We start from the raw sequence: 12,451 nt of genomic DNA, 5'->3' as shown, positions 1-12,451 counted from the left end.
TGTGGCTTTTGGGATCCAAATTGGAAGTGTCCGAAACAAATACAAAAATTTGGGGAAAATAAACGTTTTTAGTGTTCTGATTCTTTCTAACCATGTTAAAGCTAATGAATTCCATTTATTGCATAGATTTGAAGTTTCTTGCAATAACTCCTGATAGTTTACTTTATATAGATCCTTCAATTGAAGCGGAATTTTAATACCCAAATAACTCCAGGGTTTTGTCAACCATTGATATGGAAAATGAGTTCTTATATAGTGTTCACTTTCCCTAGACAGATTAATAGGATATAGGACCGTTTTAGATTGGTTAACACTAAGACCTGCTAACAAGCTAAAAGTTGATAGTATATTTTCTAGTTGTAAAATTGAAGTTTGCGGTTCAGAAATATACAAAACTAAATCATCAGCAAATAGACTAATTTTATATTCTATTTGGTTTATAAATATACCATGTATTTGAACCGTCTTTCTTACCTTGTTAGCCAATGACTCAATAACCAAAGCAAAAAGCAGGGGTGACAATGGGCACCCCTGCCTAGTACCTCTTGTAAGCTGAAAGTCCTGTGAACAGAGCCCATTCAAAGCTATTTGTGCCTTAGGTGAGGCATATAAAGTATCTATTATTTTCTTAAATTTTGGTCAAAAGTCCATTTCTACTATCACCTGTTTTAAAAAGAGCAGTTCCACTCAGTCAAAGGCCTTTTCGATATCGAGGGCCAATAAACAATTGTCTGTTAAATGTGATTTGCCATAATGTATTATATTAATAGTTTTCCTAATGTTATCACTGATATCCCTTTTAGGTATGAAACCAGTTTGATTTAAATGAATATATTGATCTATTATTTGATTGAGTCTTGAGGTAATAACAGTAGTGAAAATTTTGTAATCACTATTCAAGAGTGAAATTGGCCTATATGATTTAGTACTTTGAGGATCTCTCGCTTTCTTATGCAAAAGTATAATCTTTGCCTCATCCCATGTAGATGGTTTAATTCCTTGTTCTAATACTAGGTTACAAAGTTTAGTTAATGGTGTAACTAAGAGATGCTTATATTTCTTATAAAATTCGGCAGGAAGGCCGTCTCTACCAGGACATTTATTTATTTTTAAATGTGAAATTGCGGCCAATACCTCCTTTTCAGAGATTGGCTCTTCCATAAAATCTTTATGGGTTTGAGTAAGTTGCTTAACCAAGTGATTTTTCCTAAGGTAATCCAGTATATCTGAACCTACAGGTTCATCTGATTTGTATAAGTTCTTATAGTAGTCTAAAAATGTCTCCATAATTCCCATTGGAGTAAATTCTATATTTCCATCTATTTTTTTAATAGAAGTAATAGTTTTTTTTTGCTTGCTGTTCTTTTATTTTCCATGCCAGAAGTTTTAGTGATCTAGGATGTCTATACCAATACTTTTGTTTAAGGTACATTATATTTTTCTGAATTTGCGTCGTTTCAAATGCCTCAAGTTTTTTACTGGAGTTTTGATTGGTATCAGTTTGTCTTGCAAATGTAGCCACACATTTTTAAACAATATCCTGTTGGGAACATCATCTGACTGTCACCTGTGGACTATGGGTCAATCTGAAATTCCTGCTTGTGCACTTTATTTGAAAACTGTACCAGCACTTGAGGATAGTGATTTATGGATTTTAGGATAATCGATCTGATTTTGGTTGATTAGTTATGATGAATTTTATGATGGAATTTAGTTGTATTTTATGTACTGTGTAAGCCACTCTGAGCTGCTTTGGTAGGAAGGGCAGGGTATAAATTGAATAAAATAAATAAATAAATACATTTGTAATAATATTTTACAGTTGTAATCAAAATATTTAGTTTGTTATTTTCTGATAACTATCTAGCTGCCTTAAATAATTTCAAATCTCCAGGGCCGGATGGCTTGCATCCCAGGGTGCTAAAAGAAATTGCAGATATTATTTCAGAGCCTCTGGCTCTAATCTTTGTGATTTCCTGGAATGCTGGTGCTGTGCCGGAAGACTGGAGAAGAGCGAATGCTGTCCCGATCTTCAAGAAGGGAAAAAAGACGAACCTGAGAAATTACAAGCCTGTCAGTTTGACGTCAATACCTGGAAAAATTCTAGAGCAGATTATTAAATGGTCTGTCTGTGAGCACCTTGAAAGGAATAAGTTAATTGGTAGTAGCCAGCATGGGTTTTTCAAGAATAAATCATGCCAGACCAACCTTATCTCCTTTATTGACAGAGTTACTAAAATGCTTGACTCTGACAATGCTGTGGACATAGTGTATCTAGATTTCTCATGATATCCTTGAGGATAAGCTGGTTAAGTGTGGGCTGGATGGTGCAACCGTTGGATGGATTCATGGTTGGTTGAAACATCATGCCCAACGAGTTCTTGTAAATGGTTCTGCGTCTACGTGGAGGGAAGTCTCGAGTGGAGTGCCGCAGGGCTCAGTCCTCATCCCAGTGTTGTTCAATGTTTTTATAAATGACCTGGAGGAAGACATAGAGGGGATGCTTATCAAATTTGCAGATGACACGAAGCTGGGTGGGATTGTTAATCCTGAAGAAGACAGAGTCAGGATACAAAATGATCTAGATAGGCTGGAACCCTGGGCTGAGACAAATAAAATGAATTTCAATAGAGAGAAGTGCAAAGTCCTACACTTAGGTACAAAAAAAATCAAAGGCACAGATATAGAATGGGAGGGACTTGGCTTGACAGCAGCACATGTGAAAGGGATCTGGGTGTTCTGGTTGATCACAAGCTAAACATGGGCCTGTAGTATGATGGGACTGTGAAGAAAGCTAATGCAATCTTAGGATGCATTAACAGAAGCATTGTGTCCAGATCACAGGAGGTGGTAGTTCCGCTCTATTCTGCTATGGTCAGGCCTCACCTGGAGTACTGTGTCTAGTTTTGGGCACCACACTATGAGGAAAGGTTAAAGTGCTTAGGGCTCTTTAGCTTGGAGAAACAACGACTGAGGGGTGACATGATTAAAGTTTATAAGATTATGCATGATATAGAACAGGTAGAGAAAGAGGTATTTTTCTCCCTTTCTCACAATACAAGAACTCGTGGGCACTCAATGAAATTGCTGAGCAGTCAGGTTAGAACGGATGAAAGGAACTACTTCTTCACCCAAAGAGTGATTAACACTTGGAATTCACTGCCACAGGAAGTGGTGATGGCTACAAGCATGGACAGCTTCAAAAGGGAATTAGATAAGCATATGGTCCATCAGTGGCTATTAGCCACAAGGTATAGATAGGGACTCTGGGGCAAGTGATGCTCTGTCTTCTTGGTGCTTGGGGGGGTCAACAGTGGGAAGGCTTCTAATGTCCTGTCCCCCCTGGTGGATCTCCTGATAGCACTGGTATTTTTGGCCACTGTGTGACAGAGAGTTGGACTGGATGGGCCTTTGGCCTGATCCAACATTGCTATCTCTTATGTTCTTATGTTGTCAAGCTCGAGCGTGTCCAGAAGAGGGCAACTAGGATGGTGACAGGGTTAGAATCCAAGTCGTATGAGGAAAGGCTGAAAGAGTTGGGTCTGTTTAGCCTGGGAAAGAGAAGGCTTCGAGGGGACATGATTGCAGTCTTCAAATATATGAAGGGCTGTCTTGTTGAAGATGGAACAGATCTAGAGGGAGTGGTGGCGCAGGCAGTAAGGGAAGCCTGCTTTAACAACTGGATGAACAGCTTCGGCTGTTCGAACCCCACCGCGGTCAGGGTGAGCTCCTGGCCCTACGTCCCAGCTCCCGTCCACCCATCGGTTCGGACGCCCGTTAAAGGGCAAGTAGATAAAATGGGTACCTTCTATTAGAGCAGGGGGGCACCCGCCCCTGGTGTAGCAGCGATGGTGGAAAAGTGGAGAATGGAGAGCGATGAACGTCCGCGGCGGCAGAGGAAAAAATGGCAGCTGGTCGAGGCGAGGAGGCGATCAAAGAGTGAAACACCGAAGACCGATGCCGCCGGACTGTCCCCTCGCAAGAAAGAAGATCTGCTACAAACAGGTTAAGAGTGCCTGGTAGGCTTCTCACCTCCCCTACATATGTAGCCCTAGATTAGATTGGTTAAATCGGAATTGTAAGCCGCTCAGAGCCCCTAGGGGGTGAGCAGGATAGAAGTTGAAGGAATAATAATAATAATTAATAATAATAATAATAATAATAATAACAATAACATTCTCTCTTGCTCCAGATTTCAAGACTAGACCTAATGGGTAGAAATTACAAGGGAGTTGTTACCCTCTAAATATCAGGAGAAACTTCATAACTGTAAGAGTGGTTGAGCAGCGGAACAGACTGCCTCGGGAGGTGGTGGATGCTCCTTCACTGGATGTTTTCATGTGGAGGCTGGATTACCATCTTTTGGGTATATTGTAGGGCTATATTTTGGCTATGCTCCTGCAGAGTGCGGGGGTTGGACTAGATGACCTGCAGGGGCCCTTCGAACTCTAACATTCTATGATTCTATGATTCTATATCTTTCACTTGTACCAACTATTTGTTGTTATCTCACGGTTTAATGATTTATCTTGATGTATAACTTTGAAAGCGATTCGAAAGCTTCGGCGAGTAGATAAAATGGGAACCACTCCTTAGAGAGAGTGGGCATGCCAATCTCCCTTGTGGGAGGGCGTTAGCTGACGGTCGGACGTCCTGGTCAAGGCTTGTAAGGTGAAAACAGCTTCACGGCTACGAAAAGATCTCCTGCAATGGATGTTCCGGCCAGGCACTGGCAGTGTGGCAATTGACATACGGGTCCTGAAGCCTGGCCAGCAAGCAGCCTTGCGGGAAAATGACGGAGCCAGCCAGAAGATGTCTACACTGGGCAGTGATGGCGCGTGCAATTAAAAATGAATATATGTTGTCTTCCCTATCCCCTACAAACATTGTTAGTCCCTTGTCTATATTGAGTAACTGTACATCGCTTTGAGCCCATTGGGGAAAGCGATTAATAAATGGAAAGTATTATTATTTTAAAAAATTGTAAACTTTATACTTTTTCTTAAATTTAATAACAATAAAAAACAATAGCCTTTATTTTTTATAAACCAAGCAAGTATATTGATAACAATTATAATAAACAATTTCAACTGCAGCAACAACTACAAAGCCATATCCTGGTGCAGATACCCCCAAAACATATTAAAGTTAATAACATCTTTAAGAATACTTGAGAGTAAATGCATCTAACAGCAAAGAGGTATCCGTCAATTTCCCTTCAAAGACCATATAGTTTAAGTGCCGCCACCGTATTTCCACAAAACCTGAATGGTCCTTCCCAGAGTTTATACAACTGTTAATACAACAAACTATCTTCTCCATAGTCGAAATAGTCATAGTTTATCACACCACAAGTCAGTTGTTGGTGGATGTTTAGCCTTCCATCAAGAGGCTATAGCCATTCTTGCTGCCGCTGACAAGAATTCTGTAAGCCTCAATGTAGACTATAGCATATCAGGCCCTAACCCTATATTAAGTAACAATACCTCTGGATGATGCAGTAATCTGTGACCTGTAATCACCAAACTAAAATCCCCAACTTGATGCCAAAAAGCTTGAATGTAAGTGCATGACCACCAACAATGAATATACTTAGCATGAGTGCCACATAGTTTCCAACAACGTATTTCATTTGATTGATGAATACATGCAAGCCTGGCTGGAGTCAGATACTTCTGGGTTACAAGTTTAAAGTATAGGATGTGTATATTGATCACTTTACTTTTTATTGTGGTTGCAACCTCATAGGACAGCACTGGCAAAAAAAAATGGCAAAAAACCCCATAAACAGCATGATAAAAAGTAGAGACATCACCCTGCCAACAAAAGTCCGCATGGTCAAAGCAGTGGTATTCCCAGTAGTCATGTATGGCTGCGAGAGTTGGACTATAAGGAAGGCCAAGCGCCGAAGAATAGACTCTTTTGAACTATGGTGCTGGGGAAGACTCTTGAGAGTCCCTTGGACTGCAAGAAGATCAAATCAGTCAATCCTAAAAGAAATCAACCCTGACTGTTCCCTGGAAGGCCAGATAATGAAACTGAAGCTCAAATACTTCGGCCACCAAATGAGAAGGGAGCACTCACTGGAGAAGACCCTGATGCTGGGAAAGATTGAAGGTCAAAGAAGACGGGGATGGCAAAGGATGAGATGGTTAGAAACGGTCATAGATGCAACGAACATGAAATTGAGCCAACTTCAGAAGACGGCAGAAGACAGGAAGGCCTCGCGTGATCTGGTCCATGGGGTCGTGAAGAGTCAGACTCGACTGTGCGAATGAACAACAACAGCATGTTTATAAAAGTAAAATGTAGCTATTCATGAACTACTGCGAATGGTGCCAAAACTCCTGAAAGTTCATGGTGAAAGAGCTACCCTGGACATTTCTTAATGAGTCACAAACCAGCTTAAATTTGAGATGGACTTTAGATCATGAGCCAGTTCATGCCCACCCCTACTGATGCAATTGGCGTAGTCTGGGTCGCCAAGATCAGGGCACCAATTTGCTTTGGGCGACCATGAATTTAAGCATTTCCAGACAGGGTGAAATTATGAGTTGGGTGAATGTTGTGTCAGTGTAGGGGCATTTGTTCATCGGCACATACATTTTTGTTTTGGGCAAGCCCTTTTGGTTCCTGTCCAACCTCTTTGATATAAAGTTGTGTCATAATTTCATTTTGGCCATTCTAAACACCATAAAAAAGAATATGAATTTCTGAAAACTTATAATGTTCATCATTCACATCCCCCCCCCCCCCACATAAGAGCATAGAGCATTGGGACTCAATTAGAACTGTCTTGGTTATAGTCGAAATATAGAATATCTTTTAACATAAAATGTCATCATTCGAATTCAGATATAGACACTATGTTGCTTATGGAATTCTGAGTATTCCGTTTTCTCCCTCGAATATGGGCTCAGAATTATTTATCATGCTTCTGGAGTTTTGCTGTTGTTGATATTATTCCTGTTGGAGGAGGAGGCATTCAAATTGCAGGGAGTTTTCTTCTGGCGAGGGAACTTTCTTCAGCCCCTGGTAGGTTATCAATCATAATTTATTATTATTATTACTATTAGTAGAAGAGATTGGATTTATACCCCAACCTTCACTACCTGAAGGAGTCTCAGAGTGGCTTACAATCTCCTTCCCCTTCCCCACAACAGACACCTTGTGAGGTAGGTGGGGCTGAGAGAACTCTTTCGAGAACTGCTCATGAGAGAACAGCTCTGAAAGGACTTGTAAGTGACCCAAGGTCACAACAGCAGCTGCAGTTGGAGGAGTGGGGGATCAAGCTCGTTTCTCCCAGATTAGAGCCCGTGCTTCTGACCACTATACCAAACTGGATTTCCAGGACAGTGAGTCTCAAGGAAGGTTGGAAAATTGTACATGGTCCTTTCTTCATTTTATCCGTACCACAAACCTGTGAGGTCAGTTTTGGCCCCAAACCACCAAGTGACCCTCACAGATGAGTACGAATCTGAACCCATGGTTGATACCAAGTCCACTACACTCCTCCGGTTCATGAGTCTTCCTTTTCCCTTTGCCGATTATAAATTAATTAAACCTCATCACAAAAAAAGAAGGAATCTCATAAACACCTCAGAATTCCCCCCCCTCCTATTTTACTCTGTGATTTAATTAATGTGCATATGTCCTTGATGACATAAGTACCTGTAAAGAATGAAAATAATTTGTGAAGTAAATGGGTACGGCCCAATTCCTTGAGTGATTTAAGCGACAAAACAATCAGCGTGGAAGTGTAACACAACAACAACAGCTGAGAACAGAACAACAGCTGAGCAAAATGGGGGAACTTCCTTTATCTCTAATTACACACCCGGAATTCCGAATTCATAAGTGCTGTCACGTTGAACTAGAGTACTGAAATTTGTGCATTCCAGGCAAGGCAGGATGATTGACTTCCTCCGTAGTCAGCCGGGAGTTGCCAGAGGTTCATTTCTGATCTGATTCAAATGATACTGGATAGAACGTCTGACCAAGACCTATAATATTGGATGATAAGGAAAGACTTCAGGGTAAAATATGTAGTTAATATTTTTTTTATTTTTTTTACAAAGTGCCATGGGAACTTTGAAAATTTAACTCAGGAAACACTCAGAGCTGAGTCATGCATTTAGTGCTCCCCGGAGATGGTATAAAAGCTCTTGATAGCTGCCACCATCTCCACATCTCCAAACAAGCTCCTCTTGCTTCTCTTCTGTTCTCCTCCTGCTCCTGGTAAGTCCCTCGTAACGTCTTCTCCTCGTATAAGATATATATGGTAAGAAAGCAAGACAGAAAGCCAGGAAGCAAGTTTAGGAAGTGCCTCCTTCGGAAAGAAAAATCATTGGAATATCATGGGGAATGAGGAAAGAAAGAGTTTGATGTGATTAGTGGTAGTTCTCATCTCCGAATGTAGACATCTAAAGGAGAGAAGGGGCCAGAAGTCACCTAGAGAGAAACTGAGGAATAGGGAGAAAAGAAAGAAAGGCAGGTGGCTCTCTGTGGACTGTACAGGTATTTAAAGTAAAGGTAAAGGTTTCCCTTGCTTGAAAGCTAGTCAAATCTGATTCTAGGAGGTGGTGCTCATCTCTGTTTCCAAGCCGAAGAGGCAGCGCTGTCCAAAGACACATCCATGGTCATGTGGCCAGCATGGCTAAATGCCGAGGTGCATGGAATGCCGTTACCTTTCCCCCAAAGCAATACTTATTTATCTACTTGCAATTTCTTGCTTTCAGACTGCTAGGTTGGCAGGAGCTGGGGCCAGAGACAGGAGCTCACTCTGTCACATGGCACTCAGGTCTCGAACTGCCGAGCTACAGATCTTTCAGTCTGCAGCTTCAGTGTCTTGACCTCTGAGCCACTGCGGCTCCTGCTTTAAGTAGAAATACTCTAATAATTTGGTACGCAACTTCTTCAAAACCTGCTGCCAACTCTGGGTTCAGAAATTCCTGGAAATTTGGGGATTTTCACTGTATGTGTGTGTGTGTAAAGCGCTATCAAGTCACAGGCAACTTAAGGCCACCCCAGTGAGAAGCTTTCAAGGCAAGTGAGAAGCAGAGGTGGTTTGTCATTGCATTCTCTGCAGTGTTCCTTGGAGGTCTCCCATCCAACTACCAATCAGGGATGACCCTGCTTAGCTTCCAAGGTCTAACGAGATGGGGCTGTACCGTACTACCTTCCTCTATGTTTAAGAACCAAGTTTGAGTCCAGTGGCACCTTTAAGGCTAACAAAGTTTTATCCAAGGTAGAAAACTTGAATAAAACTTTGCTCGCCTTAAAGGTGCCACTGGACTCAAACTTTGTTCTGTTGCTTCAGACCAACACCTGAATCCCTCTATGTGTGTTAGTCTAATTATATATATATATTAAAAAGATACATTAGATATGTTAGATCATGAAGTAAATAAAGGACAGGAAAAGTGTGGTAACAACATATTTACTATTTCAATTCAATTTACTCCCTGGGAGCAATGCTCCCTCTAAGCTGTGGAGTCTGGCGAGCAAAAATTCTACTTGGTGAGCGACCAGTAGGGGTGTGCAAGAAATAATAATATTTGGGGTCCAATTCTATGGGCCCCCATATAGGTTGCCTCCATCCCCTCCATTGTTCACTATGGTGGGGAGAAAAGTTACTTTTTTCTCACCGTAGAAAACAATGGAGGGGATGGGGGCAACCTGTTTGGGGGCCCGTGGAATTCGACCCCCTGGTTCAATGTTCTTGAAACTTGGTGGGTATCTTGGGGAGCTACCCTGCGGGTTTGGAGCCTCTCACTCAAACCCCCTCCACTCCAGCCCCCAGAATATTCCCTATGTTTTCGTCATTGACTTCAATGGCCCATAGGATATAATGGGGCCGAATTGCTTCCGAAATTCGGCGGCAATTTGGCAGCAAGCTGATTCAGATCAGAGAATCTGAATCGGCCCACAGCAGCCCGAAAGGGGCCAAAATGGGCCATTTACGGGGGTGCATTCAGTTCAGACAAACCAAATGCACATCTCTAGCTACCGGCATTAAAGTTGTGAGCAATAGATTTGGCTGCTGCATAAATTAGTTTGCTCCGGAGCCCTCCTTCCTGAGCCAAGACAAAAATGCGTGAGCTGGAGGCTAAAAAAACTGTGAGCTTGCTCACACTAACTCAGCTTTGGGGGAACACTGCCTGGGAGAATGCTTAGACTTGCACCTTGGATCAGTTTGTTCTCCAGCCTCTCACACTGACATTTCCCATCTTTTCGTCATGTCATTACAGACTCGCCTTTCCAAGATGTCTTGCTGCTGTCCTCCCTCCTGTGCCATCCCATCCTGCCCCCAGCCTTGCTGCCCCCAGCCTTGCTGCTCCCCATGTAGCTACCCTGTCGGCGGTCTGGGCTCCCTGAATTGCTGCAACAATTCATGCTGCTCCTCTTCATGCTGCGGTAACTCAACATCGGCGCGTTGCCTTGGCATCACCAGTGGGGCCAACGTCGCCTGCGTCAGCCAGATCCCACCATCGGAACTTACCATACAGCCAGCTCCTTTCGTCATTACAGTCCCAGGGCCAGTTATGGCTGCCACCTGTGAACCCGTCCGTGTGGGAGGCTACACGGCCTGTGGCGGCTGCCCTCCTTGTGGCCGCATCTGTTAAGCTGGAAGGGGAGCCTCACAGGAACGGGAATGGAACAACTACCTGGAAAAGTACGGAACGGCTCAACAGTTGACAACTTCGTGGACTTGGGGGTCAGAATGAATGATGCTTCCCAGTTCAAGTCAGGTTTGGCTGGTGTTCACCAACAACATCTCAGTTGCCCGTGACCACCAACGTCTGATAGTTAATCTGTATTCTCTCTTCTCTCACCTCTAACCTTTATGCTTCATTTCGTTTTCCTTAACTTATGTTGATTGGGAGACTGGAAGGGTATGAACATCTTCCTTCTTTGGGCCTCTGAACATTTAAGTGGCTCACTAAGGTCTTCCTCCCTAAACAGTAACCTGTGTTTATCTCTGTATTCATTTGCTTTGAAACCTTTAAACCCTACTAAATGGGCAGTCGGGCGAAAAAGCCCCTGTCATTGAGTAAAGAATGTACGTTCGTCATCCATGAAACTGCTTCGCTGCAAATGATGTTACCCACTCTCCTTTTCCTTCAATAAATCTTCTGCCTGCATCAAAATTTCTCATGTGGATTCAGTTGCTTCTTTTTATTTTTAAGAACTTGAAAAAGGGGGGAGGGCTCATTGCTCAGTGGTAGAGCACACACAGAGAGAATTCAGTATTAGGTTCCTCAATCCCAAGCAGCAGCTCTTGAGATGACACATGATGTCATGATGAGCAAATGCTATTTAGGGTAGTCCACACAGAGTTTCATGACCCGGCATAAGGCAACTTTGCATGTCCATATGGATTGCTGGACAGGAGCAGAAATCCATCTGGTTCTGCAGCCGACCCTTTTTGGGAGGACCCAAAGAGATCACGAGGGTACCAGCTTTTAGGGGGACCCAAAGAGCTCGTGAAGGTTCCCGTCCTTCTGCATTTGGACATTTGCATCTTACTGCTCCTGAATGTGAATGTAGTTTTTTAAATGATCAATGGCGTAGCCATTAATCATTTTTAAGTCACCTAATCTGTTGCCCATCTCATGTATTTATGGATTTAAAAAACTTTTTTAAAAATCCTGCAAATATACAATTATCAGCAAGCTGGTAAAACTCATAAAAACAAGAACACTGGGAGTGGAGAGGTATTTGTGAATTTTCTGCATTGTGCAGGGGGGTGGACTAGATGGCCCTGGAGTTCCTTTCCAATTCTATGATTCTAAAGTCTATATATAATCAAAACTGAAATCTAGGATGTAATGGAACATCAACCAAATGAACACTGGGGGGGGTATCTACCACCCCTGCAAATATCAGTTTGTGAAAACCATATATTTTTTTGGGACAAAAACACCCTTTTTTTGACTGGTGCTTAGAACACTAGAAGTTGCATGCTAGACAAATGTCCATCAGAGGGAAGTTGTGACAGTGAAGTGTCGCAATAGAGAAGTCACAGATTTGATAAGAACATAAAAAGACACCTGCTGGGTCAGACCAGTGATCCATCTAGTCCACCATCCTCTCTCACACGGTGGCCATCTGGAGAGACAACCACAGGGCATCGAGGCGGAGACCCTCCCCTGTTGTTGCCTCCTGGATCTGGGATTCAGAGGTTTAGTGCTTCTGAACATGGAGATTCCCCTCAGTCACTGTGTCTAGTAGCCACTGATAGACTTATCCTCCATGAATCTAACTAATCCCCTTTGAAACCTGTTGATTCCTGTGGCCCTCACTACATCCTCTGACAACAAATTCCACATTTTAATCACTCTTGATGTAAGGAAGTATTACATTTTGTCTACCCTGAACCTACTGTCCGTCAGCTTCATTGGATGCCCTTGAGTTCCAGTCTTTTGGGAGAGGAAGAAAAAGCTCTGTT

General features: G+C 42.6%; 1 protein-coding gene across 1 annotated transcript; it reads left to right on the top strand.

Moving 5' to 3' along the window:
* Positions 1-8,185: 8,185 nt before the first annotated feature.
* Positions 8,186-11,150, top strand: LOC107118225 (keratin-associated protein 10-6-like). Its single transcript, XM_015420523.1, has 2 exons — positions 8,186-8,238; positions 10,251-11,150. The coding sequence occupies exon 2, from the start codon at positions 10,266-10,268 to the stop codon at positions 10,623-10,625; it is 360 nt and encodes a 119-aa protein (XP_015276009.1). The 5' UTR covers positions 8,186-8,238; positions 10,251-10,265; the 3' UTR covers positions 10,626-11,150.
* Positions 11,151-12,451: the final 1,301 nt, after the last annotated feature.

Source organism: Gekko japonicus, unplaced genomic scaffold (genome assembly GCF_001447785.1).
Source record: "Gekko japonicus isolate JY-2015 unplaced genomic scaffold, Gekko_japonicus_V1.1 scaffold426, whole genome shotgun sequence".
Classification (NCBI taxonomy): domain Eukaryota; kingdom Metazoa; phylum Chordata; class Lepidosauria; order Squamata; family Gekkonidae; genus Gekko; species Gekko japonicus.
The sequence above is the reverse complement of the archived record's forward strand: the minus strand, read 5'-3'. Positions and strand labels throughout refer to the sequence as shown.